Here is a 13,777-nt window from a genome sequence, read left to right on the forward strand (position 1 = left end):
AATGGAAATAAGTGCTGGAAAGGAAGAGAATTGGCTGCTATGAAAGAGAATAGGTAAGCCTCTCAGAAGATGCCACCTACTCTTCAACATTTATCTTCTTTTACTCTTTCTTCTAAGCTTATGCTCCAGACAAATTGGACTATACACACTCTCCTCTTTCTTGGAATGCCCTTCCTCCACCTTCACATGTCCAAACTCTGCCCACTTTTCAAAGCCTCAAATGCCTTCTCTACTTCCCCTACCCCTTCTCTCAAACTAAAAGCAATCTTGGCCTACTCTGAAGATCCACATACTTTGCATCCCTCTTAAGTTCTCTTAAGGAACTTGCCATGATTCCCTTGTATTATAGTTGTCCATGAATCTTGCCTCCCCTACTAAAAGACAGGAGTAGCACTGGTTACCTTTTATAAAGAGCATTCACACATATCCCTTACCTCATCTAAGTGAGAACTGGATCCCAGCCACCACTGCCTAGCTCAGACATTGGTCTCTTGCCTTGTCACCAGCATCATCTGACCTCCTAGTGACAGCTCCTCCACCCCTCACCAGTGTCCGTTCTGCATACTGATGTTGGATATTTTTCTTTAAAGTCCAATTATGTCACTTCTCTGATTAATATATACATCAGTAGCTCCCAATTGCCTTCCTCAGGAGTTCTCAAGTTCAGGGTTCCAAACTCCAGATTTTGCACTGGCTGGATCTTGTGTGAAATGAATGTCCCAAACAGTTTCTCATTATTAATAAAGTACTAATTAAGCAATTTACACATGTAGAGCACTTAAGATTAATGTCCAGCACATAGTAAGCATTATACAGGTGTTAGGCATTATTAACACTAAAATGTTAAGACTTATGAGAAAGGTGAAGCAGATTTTTGGTGCACCATAGACATTCCGTGGCCACTTCTGGTTTCAGCTGCAGGTGCAGCAGACATTTCTGTGCAGGTTGACAGCATCTCTCTTCAAGAGTCCTCTGGGTCTTTCTGCTTTTCTGCCCCAGACCTTCCTCTTCTCAAAATGTCACTCACCCCATGAGCAGGGCAGCCCAAAAGTACAGGGGCATTAGGGGAGATTAATTTTCATCCAATGAATACCTTCCCTTCATATATTATTACAACCACCACCATGATCCAGGGGGCAATAACAGATATCTTAAGTCTAGCTTGGTAAGTGTTTCACCCCTTGGCAACTTTATCAATACCTAAGGTAGTACGGAACTCCAGGCCACCTGCCTTACCCTCTGATCCTCCTGCTTTTGGCCCACGAACTACCACATGCTGAGAAGGGCAACACCTGAGCATCTACTGCTTGAAAAGGAGTCAATGGGCCAGAGAGGAAAATAAAACAGCCAACAAAGTCACAGGTCACACCAGCAAGGGGCCATGAAGCGGGAGTGGAGGAGCCTTGAGATCTGACCATTCTTCTGCCTTAGGCTGTAAGTGGAGTTAAAACAGCCTGAAGGAGAGCACCTGAAATGAAGCACTTCTAGCCACAATCAAGACAGAAGCGAAAGCCGAGACGGAGATTGCGCAGGCGCAGAGCAGGCTAGCGTTCCCTCACAAGCTCGCCCCGCGGCCTCTATCGGATAGGAAGCACAGGGAGAGCATAGCCACGGGCGCGGGGAGTCCTCTGTGCCCGCTTCCTGGTGAGGTCCTCTGACCGTCCAGAAAATGTTTGAGAGTCCGCCTGCTGAGGCCAAGGGGCTGACCCTCGCTCCCCGCCCAGGGCCCAACCGAACCTGGAGAGCGGGTGCCAGCCGCGAGTGAGGCGCCAGGACAGGAAGGGCCACCAGGCCTCTCAGGATCAGCCTTCCTCGCCACCGTTCTCACCTCTTTGTCTGCCGCCTTCTCCTCAATGCCTAGCAGCGCGTACAGGTCCATCTGTAAGAGCTCCTTGGTCACCGCCATGGTTCCAACCCTGACTGGATTCGTACTACAACTCCCAAGAGTCTAAGCGTGAGTGGGGACTGCTAGCTGCGAGTGGCGCTTAGCCCCCTGGGAATTGTCGTGTTATGAGTCAGGCTTGACTGACTCAGAGGGAGGCCGACAGTAGTGAGTGAACTACGACTCCCAGCAGCCGCCGCTCCCGCCGCTGCCTTCCTCGTGCTGGGGGTTGGGGGAGCATCCGGATTCCCCGCCCAGGCCACAGCTGGACCGCGCGAGTGGGCGTGTAGGGCAGGGCAGGGTTGGGTGAGGGTCCTGGGGGCTCTGGACCTGGCCGACGAGACCTCCCTTCTGCCGATCTGCCGCGCTGGGAGCCACGATGGAGAGCCGGTGCTACGGCTGCGCTGTCAAGTTCACCCTCTTCAAGAAGGAGGCGAGTCTTCTCTCCCCCAGGGATAGAGGGCCTGGGAGGACGCGGAGTGGCGGGAAGACTTGCAATTCGAAGATTTGGTCTTACAGCTTCTTTCCAGCTGTGAGATTTTGATAAAGTCATTGAGTCTCAGCTTCCTTTTCTGGTCTGGAAGTCCTGGTCTCAAGCGATCCTCCTGCCTGGGCCTCCCAAAGTGCTGGAATTACAGGCTTGAGCCAGAGCGTTGCTGTCGTTTTTGAAAAGCTGTGCTTTTTCTGTGGGTCAAGTGTAGCATCCGCCTGTTTCCTTTCTCCGCCCCGCTCCTCCTCTGCAGCTAGGTGTTTATTACACCAAGCCCGTTACTCTTTCTGCTCTGAAACCTTCCTCATCTCGCAGCCTGCGTTTCCCAGGTCTCTGGAGTTAGATTACCAAATTTACTTCTGCTCCCAGGGCAGCAGGGCAAAGGCTCTCTTGTCCTCAGCACAGACCTGCCAAGTTCCTCTGGTAAACTGCAGGCTTCCCCTGCCTCCGTTGTGGCCAGAGCATCAGACCAGGAGATGATGGGGCCCACATGGGATGAATTAACAGTGCATAGGGAGGCAGGACGTGTAGTACTTAGCAACCTGGGTTTTGGAGTTAGGGTTCAAAGTGGAGCTCTGCTGTCTTATTCATGGGGTGACCTTGGTTTGGGCAAGTCATATAACGTCTCTGGCAAATAGGGATAATAATGGTGGGCATCAGGAATAAGTAAAATAATATGTGTAAATTGTGACGATTAAATCAGATGATGAATGTTAAGTGCCGAGTTTAGCGCCTGGCATGCAGTGTGTGCTTAATAAATGGAGTCTATTGTTATCATCCCATCCTGAGCCAAGCCTCCCTCCATCTCTGCTAGAGCAGAGAAGTCATGGGCTCTTCGTTCTCTCTGATTGTCCTTTGTTGAAGAGTCAGTGACCTGCAGCATGGGGCTTTACCTATCTGTATTCTACACCCCTGTGCTGGGGAATTGAAAACAGGATATAAAGCATGGAAATTTTGCAGAAAGCTTTATTTGATTAGAATAAGAGACTGGAAACCAAGAAATTGCTTTACTTTCTGCCCCTGTCTCTCCCTAGGTCTTAGGGGCCCACTCCTCTTCCTCTTCCCAGCAACTGGTCACAACTTCAGTGTCTTCTCTCTCTATGTGTTTGGAGAGTCCCGGGGAGCAGCTTGCTGGGGAGGGGGTGAGAGGTGGATCCTCCTGCTTCATGTTTCTTACAGTACGGCTGTAAGAATTGTGGCCGGGCCTTCTGTTCTGGCTGCCTCAGCTTCAGGGCAGCAGTGCCTCGGACTGGAAACACCCAACAGAAAGTCTGCAAGCAGTGCCACGAGGTACTGACCAGGTGAGAAGCGGATATGGGTGAAAGTTCAGCCAAGTGTGGCAGTGGGCACATGGCCAGCCTTCGCAGCCTTGGGCCCTGTGGCTAGAGTCAGCCCAGGAAGTGTTTGGGGTGTGGGAGGCACTGACTGGCAGGATGGCAGGACTTCTGACACTAGATTTCTTCTCTATAGCGGGTCTTCTCCTACCAATGACTCCAAGTGGTCACCACCTCAAAACTATAAGAAGTAAGTGCTAAAGAGAAAAAGACAAATGAGGCTGGGGAAAGGACAAGACAACCATAGGGTAGAACTCTCCTCCCAGCCACTAGATCAGATGAGCACAGAGTCAGAATACCTACCTCAGGCTCCTGACTGCCCACTTGGGCTCAGAAAGCAGGTCATCAGCCCTTTCCCCAGAAAAAGCACGTGGTAGATCTTGCCCTCTCAGCCATACCCTCTGGCTGGTCAGCTGGAGGCCTCCCTAGATGCCCAGGAATGATTTGAATGGGAAACAGTAGGTAAGCGGGTACCTCCATTCCTTCTGCCTTCTTCCTTCTTCAAGAGCCTCTATCTCATATCCTGCTAGGCGTGTGGCAGCCTTGGAAGCCAAGCAGAAGCCCAGCACTCCCCAGAGCAAGGGACTGACCCAACAAGACCAGGTCATAGCTGAGCGCCTAGCACGGCTTCGCCAGGAGAACAAGCCCAGTGAGTGGGGGCAGGCAGGGTGGCCTAAAAGACTGTGTGGGGCTTCTGGGACTGGGATTCCTCTGGCTCTTACAAGGCTCCCCCATGCCAATTGCAGAGTTAGTACCCTCGCAGGCAGAGATAGAGGCACGGCTGGCTGCACTGAAGGGTGAACCCCAGGGTTCCATCCCTTCTACCCAGGAGATGGAGGCACGGCTTGCTGCATTGCAGGACAGAGTTCCACCCTCTCAGAACCCCCAGCCGGTGAGTGCTATGGCTTAGGAGAGAAGGGGGTCCTAGGGCATTGACCTGGACGAAGCCCAGATACATGTACTTTGTACTTTATGAACTTTGTAGGAGTTGGCAAAGCCTCCTACCCCTAACTCCTGATCCTTAGGCCTGCTGCCAGGCCAAGGAACCAGGGACAAGCAGCAGAATTGAGTAGGGCAGGAAAGAGTGGACCCCAGTCCTGTTGAGGACTGGCAGACCTACCCAATTATGTGGGCCCTGGATCCATCCCCTTTGCTTGGGCTTTGAGAACTCCTCAACATCCACCCCTAACCTGGACTGCTCTGGGCTACCCTCCTCCCCACTGAGGTTCCCTCTCCTCTGGGCAGGCACATCAGACACCAGACACCAGGACCCAGGCCCAGCAGGCACAGGATCTGCTAACGCACCTGACGGCTGAGGTGGCTATTGATAAAAGCTGGGAACGAAGAGGCCCAGGTAACGCCTCCACTTGGCTCCCCCAGGGAGCTGCCCTACCTCTTTCCCTAGATGGGAGATGAACATAAATGAGAGAGTGATCAACATAAGAGCTACCATTTATTAAGTGCTTACTCCAAAGGGAGCCCGTGTGAGCCTGGCTTAAGTGTATGGGCTTTAGACGCAGACAGTGATTCCCAGTTCTACCATGTATGAGCTATGTCACCCTGGGCAAGTTACTTGACTAGTCTAAGTCTTAAACTTTCCTCATCTGTAAAATGAAGGTGTATATATGGTAAAACCTACCTCATGGGGAAGTCATGAGGAGTAAATGAGATAATCCAATAAGTGCTTGGCTTATAGTAAGTGCTCAGTGAATATTGTCTGCAATGATGATGATAAGGAGGAAGAAGCTATTTACATTTAATTAAAACTTAATGAAATTAAAAATTTAGTTGCTTAGCAGTACCAGCCACATTTCAGATGCTTAATAGTCTCATGGGCTCATGGCTGCCATCTTGGACAGCACAGATATAGAACATGATATGGAATGTTTCTATCATCATAGAAAATTCTATTAGACAGTGCTATTTGGAAGGCTTCAGAGCAGTGGTTTTCAACAAGGGATGATTTTGCCCCCGAGGGCATTTTCGGCAATATCTGGAGACTCTGGTTCTCACAACTCGGAGGGTACTACCGGCATCTAGAGGGTAGAAGCCCAGATGCTACTCAACATCTTACAGTGCACAGGACAGCCCCCCACAACAAAGGATCAATAGAACTAAGATTGAGAAACTCTGCTTTAGAGACATAATCTCATTGAATATCCTCAGTAATCCTATGAAGTATATACTGTTATTATCCTTATTTATAAATGAGAAAACTGAGGCCTAGTGAGCTTAAGGAATTTGACCAAGGTCACACAGCTATTAAGTGGCAGAGGTAGGACTTGAACCTAAAGTTGTGGTTTCAAACCTCTTGCTCTGAAACTCTGAACTGAAGGTGACTGTAAGAGCCACACCTACTCTGGTAAAATTCTTCCTGCCCAGTGATATACAAGACTTCAGCTTGCTTCATGCCCTAGAGAGGCATGTGCTGCTCCCAGGAAATGTTAATTCCAGCCCTGAAAGGCAAAGAGACTAGCTAAACCTTGGCCTCTCCATATCCTGATCCTTTAGGGCAGTGATTCTCAAACCATGGCCACTCACCTGAAGGGCAGCATGCCAGAGTCTCAGGTGGGTGGGGATGGATGTGGTTGAAAAAGGCATGTCTAAGATTACTACTTTGGAAAAATGAAGGACATACAAATTTCGTTTGTAACACAAACCATAGGTGCTAGTGCTGAGCAAACAGTTGATGATCTGTGGTTAGAAAAGAATCAAGACATGGGCTCACTGGCTTCTGAGGAAAGATCTTGAACTGTCTCTGCCTCCCTGTGTTAGTCCTTCCAGCTGCCTCTCTCCAGAATGACCTGAGCCAGGGTGGGCCAGGGAGCCAGAGCACTAATTCCAAGGGGCAGGCCAGCTGGTCCCTGGACAAAGAGAAAAGCAGACTGCTGGCGGAGGCAGCAGTTGAGCTGCGAGAGGAGAACACGAGGCAGGAGCGGATCCTGGCACTTGCCAAGCGGCTGGCCGTGCTGCGGGGACAGGACCCCGATAGAGGTAAAGGCTGGGAAACAGCCACTCACTCATGTCCATTGGGCAAGGCCTCCCCTCGCTCCCAGGCCAAGCTCTCCCTTCCAGAGCTGAGTAGGTGCTGGGGGTCCCAGTGCCTAGAGACCTGTTGAGTCCTGCCCAGAGCCACAAGGAAGGTACTGGGGCACAGCAGCTAATGAGGAATTAGTGGCAGCCATCAGGGGGCCAGGGGACCTTCAGTCCATTGAGGTGCCCCCCAGCCCTTCCAGGCTTGGGCAGGGAGGGAGAGGGTCTGATCAGAGTGGCTGAAGAGGCTCCACAGCTCTGGACCAAGTGCACCTGGGAACCAAACCAGTTCTCAGAGGCAGCAGGGCCGGCACGCAGGTGAAATCTCTCACCCTCACTTCTCTTTCCCCTGTTCTTGTCTCTCCTTCTTCAAGTGACTCTCCAGGACTATCGCCTCCCAGACAGTGATGATGATGAGGATGAGGAGACAGCCATCCAGAGAGTCCTGCAGCAGGTTGGCCCTGGCTTACCCACCCAAGCACCCTGTGTCTTGCTGCCTCATTGCTCCACCTCTCGCCTGGCCCTGTTCACCCTGCCTCTCCCCTGGGGCTGGATAGGCAGTCACTCTGCAGCTTCTGTTCTCATTGGGGCCACGTTGTCCCTGTGACCCAGACCTGCCCCCTGGTCTCTTGAGATGGGGACTCAGCAGCCCCAGGCAGCAGGACCAGGAAGTTGAGTTCAGAAGCTAAGGCCACAGAGCACAGAAATACTGGGCTGGGGGGGCAGGCTGTCCTGGAGCAGGGAGTGCTACCTCTCTGCCCTGTCCACAGCTCACTGAAGAAGCTGCTCTGGATGAGGCAAGCGGCTTTAACATCCCTGCGGAGCCAGCTCCCCGACCCCGGGCCCAAGCCTACAGGGCAGAGCCTGAGGTGAGAAAAGCCCCAGACACAGACCCCCAGGCTGCCCACAGCCGTGCTGCCTGCGTGGCCGACTGCTCCCACGGCAGCCAGGTGCCTTACTTCCCCCATTCCTCTCTGGTCCATAAAGGCCCAGGCTGTGGACCCCAGGCCTGAGGCTGAGGAGGAGGAGCTCCCCTGGTGCTGCATCTGCAATGAAGACGCCACCCTGCGCTGTGCTGGCTGTGATGGAGACCTCTACTGTGCCCGCTGCTTCCGGTGGGTGCAGGTAGCATGTCCTGTGGGAGGGCTAGAGGGCTGCCTGGGATCCCTGACCTGCATCCCTTTGCTCCACAGGGAGGGCCATGATGCCTTTGATCTTAAAGAGCACCAGACATCTGCCTACCGCCCACTGCATGTAAGCTGAGAGCACTGAGGAAACTGTGGTCCTCCCAGCAAGGCAGTCCCACAGGCCAGGGCACCACCTCTGGGCCCAGCCTCAGGGTATCCAGTGGAAGAGCATGTCTGGCTAAACTGCTGTTGGATACACCCCTTCCTGAGCCTCCGTATCCCTGGAAAGAGGAAAGAGTCTCCATTGGAAATGATGACTAGAGGAGCCAGGGGAAGGAAAAGTAGGGGCCCTCCTACTAGAAGCCCAGACTGGGAGTGAGAAGCATGATGGGGAAAGACCAGACTGATCTAAGATGAGCCCTGTAACCTCACTCAGGGCCCAGGACCATCTCCTGGCACTTAGTGGATCTAATAAAGTATCTGCTTCATTGGTTCATTGGGCCCAGCTTCTCTTATCTCTAGACCCCTGTGGGCCCTGGGCCTGAGCCCTGTGAGAGGTGGCAAGAGCAGAGTAGGCTATAAGCACAGTCCTGTGGAATGAGAGAAAAGGCTGAGCCATCCAGTAGGCTTTTCCAGGCAGGAATCCTGGTGTCCTCATACAAAGTAAGCATGAATATTCATTCACCTAAACTGTGCTTTCTGCTCTGGGCAGCCCAGCTTAGCCACAGGCCCGACTATCTTGGATTTCTCAGCCTCTCTGCTACTCAAACAATGCATTCAGGAACAAGGCATACATACCCTGCTTTCCTGCCTTTCTCGTACAGGACCCCATGTCCCAGGGCTCCCATCCCAACCTACCTGCCATTCAGACTCAGTATCTGACTTAGGGCAACTCCCCTGACCCAACCCCTGGCTTCTCAGCCCGTACTCTTCACACTCTCTGCATAGCTTCTGCTTTTTCTTTCTGCCTCTGGCTGGAACTAACTCCAGAAGGAGTCCTCAGCCTAAGGCCTTCTGTATCATTTGTGAGTGGAAGAGGGTTTAGCCTTTTCTGATGCCCCCAGATCCAGCTGGGTTTTTCCTGTACGTCCCCTCTGGGATTCGAAACTAGCCTTTGCTACTGAGGGCCCCCTTGTTGGTGATGCCAGGATATTGTGTGTCTCAGCCAGATGCCCTCTGCTTGGCCTCTGGGCCTTGCTAGATTGTGATTTCTGTGAAGCAGAACCATGACCTTCATCTTTGAATTCTCAAGCCCTGTTTGGATGGATGGATGGATGAGGTGTGTGGGTACAGCCTCTAGTGACTTAGGATGTTGGCCCTTCAGTATATCACTTCCCCCTCCCCCTCCCGCTGTCCCTCAGCACAGATAGTTCCACACTCCATTTAGCTGGGGCTCCTAAAGGTTTTATCCACTTGGCTGCCAAGGAAAACACTGGGCAGCAGCCATGATTGGCTCCCAGAGAGCCCAGCTGATAGAAACCAGCTGTGACTGCACATACACTAGGGGTGTACAAAATGTCCCTCCTTGTCCTCCATGTTCCTTGTCTGTGTCCGAAGGAGCTGTTTCCCTCTCAGCTGGGATCCAGAGGTTCAAGGCAGGCCTGGCAGCACTGAGGCTGCTGAAGATAGTCTCCCAGGATTATTTCTGAGGCCGGCTGAGTCTCCGGAGTTTCTTGAGTTCACTGAGCAGCTCAGAGATAAAAGGCTAAGGAAGAAACAGGAGTGAATCAAGGCATGGGGTCACATTGGCCACCACACTGCCCTCCTAATCTCCCCCGACCCTATCTCCTCAGAGCCAAGGAAGGGAGAAGGACCCAGGGCCAAGCCTCCCTTTCAAATACTCCTCTTCATTAGCTCCCTCCCCTCTCAGGGGCCCTTCTTATCCCCAGATCAGCAGAACATTCCTTACCTCTGTGGGGCGAGGGCAGTTTTGGAGAATGGCCTGGGTAAGAGAGAGCAGAGTATAAGCTTTGAGCCACAGCAGTTTCCCACAAGCCCCCGCTCAGTCTCCCAAAAATTCTCCCCTGTGAATTGGTTCTCTACACCCAAGGAGTCAGAGCCTGGGTTCCTGGGTTCCCCTTGGCCCAAGCCCAGCTTCCAGCCCCCAGCCCCCCTCTTCCATCCTTCGTCCTACCTCCAACTGAGTCTTCTGCTCCTCTGTGGATAGTTCCATGAGAGCCTCCAGGTCAATCTCAGGCTCAGAAAGGGCTGGTTGATCCTATTTGGGAATCACATGGGGCTCAGAGAGGCCTGACCAGCTGGTGCTGGAATGAAGTTTACTGTCAGCCTCAACCCATCTCCCTCCGATTTCCCATGTTCAGACTTCTCACCTTACTCAGAATGCCCATTCAGTTTTCCATGCAACAAACTTACTGAATACCTACTATGTTCTACCTGAAACAGTGCCAGGGTTCTTTAAGGAATGTCCATGTTTAATGTCTAAAGTTACATACATTGTTGGTAGGAATGTAATATGGTACAGCTGATTTGAAAAACAGTTTGGTGGTTCCTTAAAATGTTAAATACAGAGTTTTCATCTGACCCATCAATTTCACTCCTAGGTCTATTCCTAAGAGAAATGAAAAGTCCACACAAAAACTTGCACATGAATGTTCTTAGCAGCGTTATTCATAATAGCCAAAAAGTGAAAACAACCCAAATGTCCATCAACTGACAAATGAATAAATAAAATATGTTACAGTCATACAATATTATTTGGCAATAAGAAGGAATGAAGTACTGATTCATGCTACAACATGGATTAACTTTAAAAGCATGTTAGTGAAAGAAGCAAGTTACAAAAGACCACACATTGTATGAATTAGTGTATATGAACTGTCCAAAACAGACAAATCTACAGAGACAGTAAATTAGTGGTTGGGTATAGCTGGAAGTGGTAGTGGTGGGAAATAGGGTGTGACTGCTAACGGGAGTGGCATTTCTTATTAGGGGATAAAATGTTCTAAAATTAGATTGTGGTGATGGTTGCAAAACCCTGTGAACATACTAAAAGCCAGTGAATTGTATACTTTAAGTGTATGAATTGGTACATGAATCATTTCAATAAAACTTTTAAAAAGTTATAGTCATTGAAAAAATCAATAGTGTTTATAAAAATAAAAATGAAAGAAGCTTAAAAGAATGAGAAGATGAGCCACAGACTGGGAGAAAAATGTTTGCAAAAGACATAAAGGACTGTTATCCAAAATATAAAAAGAATTCTTAAAACTCAATAATAAAATGAACAGCACAATTTAAAAATGGGCAAAAGGCTGGGCGTGGTGGCTCACACATATAATCCCAGCACATTGGGAGGCCAAGGTGGGAGGATCGCTTGAGGCCAGGAGATTAAGACCAGCCTGGGCAATATAGCAAGATCCCACCTCTACAAAAAAATTTTTTTAATTAGCCGGGCATTGTGGCACACACTGTAGTCATAACTACTAGAGAGGCTGAGGCAGGAGGATTGCTTGGGCCCAGGATTTGAGCCTGCAGTGAGCTGTGATTGGGCCACTGTACTCCAGCCTGGGAGACAGAGCAAGATCCCATCTTTAGAAAAAGAAAAAAATGCAAAAGATATGAACAGACACTATATCTCACCAAAGAAGACACAGAGATGGCAAATAAACACATGAAAAGATGTTCAACATCATATATCATTAGGGAATCACAAAACAATGAAACACCTTTACACACCTATTAGAATGTCAAAAATCCAAAACCCTGACACCAAATGCTGGCGAGAATGTGGAGCAACAGGAACTCTCATTCATTGCTGGTGGGAATGCAAAATTGTAGTCACTTTGGAAGACAATTTGATGGTTTCTTATAAAACTAACCATACTCTCGCCTTACAATCCACCAGTCACACACTGTAGTATTTACTCAGATGAAAACATGTCCACACAAGAACCTACACACACATTTTTTTTTTTTTTTTTTTTTTTTTTGAGACAGAGTTTCACTCTGTTGCCCTGGCTAGAGTGAGTGCCGTGGCGTTAGCCTAGCTCACAGCAACCTCAAACTCCCGGGCTCAAGTGATCCTACTGCCTCAGCCTCCTGAGTAGCTGGGACTACAGGCATGCGCCACCATGCCCGGCTAATTTTTTCTATATATTTTTAGTTGTTCGATTAATTTCTTTCTAATTTTTAGTAGAGACGGGGTCTCGCTCTTGCTCAGGCTGGTCTTGAACTCCTGAGCTCAAACGATCCGCCCGCCTCGGCCTCCCAGAGTGCTAGGATTACAGGCATGAGCCACCGCGCCCGGCGCACACACGTTTTATAGCAGCTTTATTCATAATTACCAAAACTTGGAAGCAACTACGATGGCCTTCAATAGGTGAATGGATAAAAAAACCTGTGGTACATCCAGACAATTGAATATTATTTAGTGAAAAAATGAAATGGGCTATCAAGCTATGAAAAGACATGAAGGAACCTTAAATGCACATTAATAAGTTAAGCCAATTTGAAAAGGCTGTATACTGTATGATTCCAACTACATGATGTTCTGGAAAAGGTAAACTTTAGAGGTAGTAAAAAGATCACTAGTTGCCAAGAGTTAGCGGGGAGGGATGGATAACTAGGCAGAGCACAGAGGATTTTTAGGGCAATGAAACTATTCTGTATAATACTATAATAGTGACTACATGTCATTCATTATGCACTTGTCCAAGCCCATAGAATGTACAACACCAAGAGTGAACCCAAATGTAAACTATGGACTTTGGGTGATAATGATGTGTCAATGTAAGTAAGTTCATCAATTATACGAAATGTACCACTCTGCTGCCAGATGTTGATGGTGAGAGAGGCCGTAGATGTGTGGGGGAAGGGAGTATATGGGAAATCTCTGTACCTTACGCTCAATTTTGCTGTGAACCTAAGACGTCTCTAAAAAATAAAAGCGTTAAAAAGATGTGAACTCAAGATTTAATAAAATTAATAATTTTTTACTGCTTCATCAAAGACTTAAGTGAAAATGACATGGTGGTAAAGAACAAACACAACTACTAGTACAGTTTAGTGCCACTGTCTTGATTCATGCCAAAAGTCACCATTGTTTTTGCATCATCAGCACAAATGTCAACATAGTGAAAAAGGCAAACAACATCTTAGTATTATTAATCACGGAACCCCTGAAAGACTCTTGGGGACCCTCATGGATCACCAAATGACACTTTAAGAACTGCTACCTTATCCATTTCTCTATTGGGTTCTTCAGATTTTTCTTACTGATTTAGTAAATCTTTCTTTTTAAATTATTAGATTAACCCTAACATTCTACATATGATGGAAATATTTTTTTGTGTTGGGGTGGTATAGTTGGGGAAATATGTGTACATGTTTATATAGTTGAATCTAATGGTATTTTCCAGTTGGGTTGCTTCTGTTTTTTCTTTCTTTTTGAATGCTTAGCAAGTTCTTCCCATACCGACTTAGACAAATATTTTATATTTGCCTTTGCATTTTTTTCACTGGTTTGAGAATTTCAGCTTTTCCATTTGATTGGTATAGATCCTTGGGAATCTATTCAACAAATATGTGTCCAGTGGCTATTACTTACCTGCCACTGTGAACTTGGGAACTTCAGTAAACAAAACAAAAATCCTGCCCTCAAAGAGCCTACATATTGGTGGCAGTCAAGTAGATATAATAAAAATAGACATAATAAGTAATTAAGTTATATAATATGTTTAAAGGTTTAAGTGCTATTTGAGGAACTTTTTAGATAAAAGAAATGTTCCTTTATCTTGATTGGGGTGCTGGTTACATATGGCAAGACACATCCAAATGTACACTTCAAAAGGGCAAATTTTATTCTATATCAATTATACTTCAATAAAGTCAATTTTGGCCGGGCGCGGTGGCTCACACCTGTAATCCTAGCACTCTGGGAGGCCGAGGCGGA

The 13,777-nt window shown here is 48.5% G+C and overlaps 3 protein-coding genes across 4 annotated transcripts in view; 1 reads left to right on the forward strand and 2 right to left on the reverse strand.

Moving 5' to 3' along the window:
* The window catches only part of DNAJC17 (DnaJ (Hsp40) homolog, subfamily C, member 17), a 32,135-nt gene extending 30,199 nt beyond the window's left edge, over window positions 1-1,936 (reverse strand). For both annotated transcript variants that reach the window (XM_012649412.1, XM_012649413.1), the window contains exon 1: window positions 1,829-1,936. In XM_012649412.1, the coding sequence (XP_012504866.1) occupies window positions 1,829-1,906 (78 nt within the window). In that variant the 5' untranslated portion in view covers window positions 1,907-1,936. The remainder of the gene's footprint in view (window positions 1-1,828) is intronic.
* On the forward strand, window positions 1,593-8,367 carry ZFYVE19 (zinc finger, FYVE domain containing 19). Its single transcript, XM_012649411.1, has 11 exons — window positions 1,593-2,315; window positions 3,552-3,673; window positions 3,843-3,896; window positions 4,237-4,355; window positions 4,453-4,598; window positions 4,952-5,060; window positions 6,491-6,700; window positions 7,114-7,193; window positions 7,510-7,608; window positions 7,727-7,854; window positions 7,933-8,367. The coding sequence occupies exons 1-11, from the start codon at window positions 2,262-2,264 to the stop codon at window positions 8,000-8,002; spliced, it is 1,191 nt and encodes a 396-aa protein (XP_012504865.1). The 5' UTR covers window positions 1,593-2,261; the 3' UTR covers window positions 8,003-8,367.
* Window positions 8,368-9,251: 884 nt separating this feature from the next.
* Window positions 9,252-13,777, reverse strand: part of PPP1R14D (protein phosphatase 1, regulatory (inhibitor) subunit 14D) — a 13,103-nt gene continuing 8,577 nt past the window's right edge. The window contains exons 2-4 of the mRNA XM_012649246.1: window positions 10,001-10,084; window positions 9,776-9,808; window positions 9,252-9,571 (exon numbers count right to left, since the gene is read on the reverse strand). Coding sequence (XP_012504700.1) covers window positions 9,506-9,571; window positions 9,776-9,808; window positions 10,001-10,084 — 183 coding nt within the window. The 3' untranslated portion in view covers window positions 9,252-9,505. The remainder of the gene's footprint in view (window positions 9,572-9,775; window positions 9,809-10,000; window positions 10,085-13,777) is intronic.

Source organism: Propithecus coquereli, unplaced genomic scaffold (assembly GCF_000956105.1).
Source record: "Propithecus coquereli isolate 6110/MARCELLA unplaced genomic scaffold, Pcoq_1.0 Scaffold3, whole genome shotgun sequence".
Lineage (NCBI taxonomy): Eukaryota > Metazoa > Chordata > Mammalia > Primates > Indriidae > Propithecus > Propithecus coquereli.

What these genes read in the sequence shown, in the direction of transcription:
- ZFYVE19 (XM_012649411.1), top strand. Translation starts at nt 2,262, where the DNA reads ATGGAGAGCCGGTGCTACGGCTGCGCTGTCAAGTTCACCCTCTTCAAG. An exon ending in TGCCACGAGGTACTGACCAG is followed by an intron (nt 3,674 to 3,842) that starts GTGAGAAGCGGA and finishes TCTTCTCTATAG; the next exon opens with CGGGTCTTCTCCTACCAATG. An exon ending in CTGGGAACGAAGAGGCCCAG is followed by an intron (nt 5,061 to 6,490) that starts GTAACGCCTCCA and finishes TAGTCCTTCCAG; the next exon opens with CTGCCTCTCTCCAGAATGAC.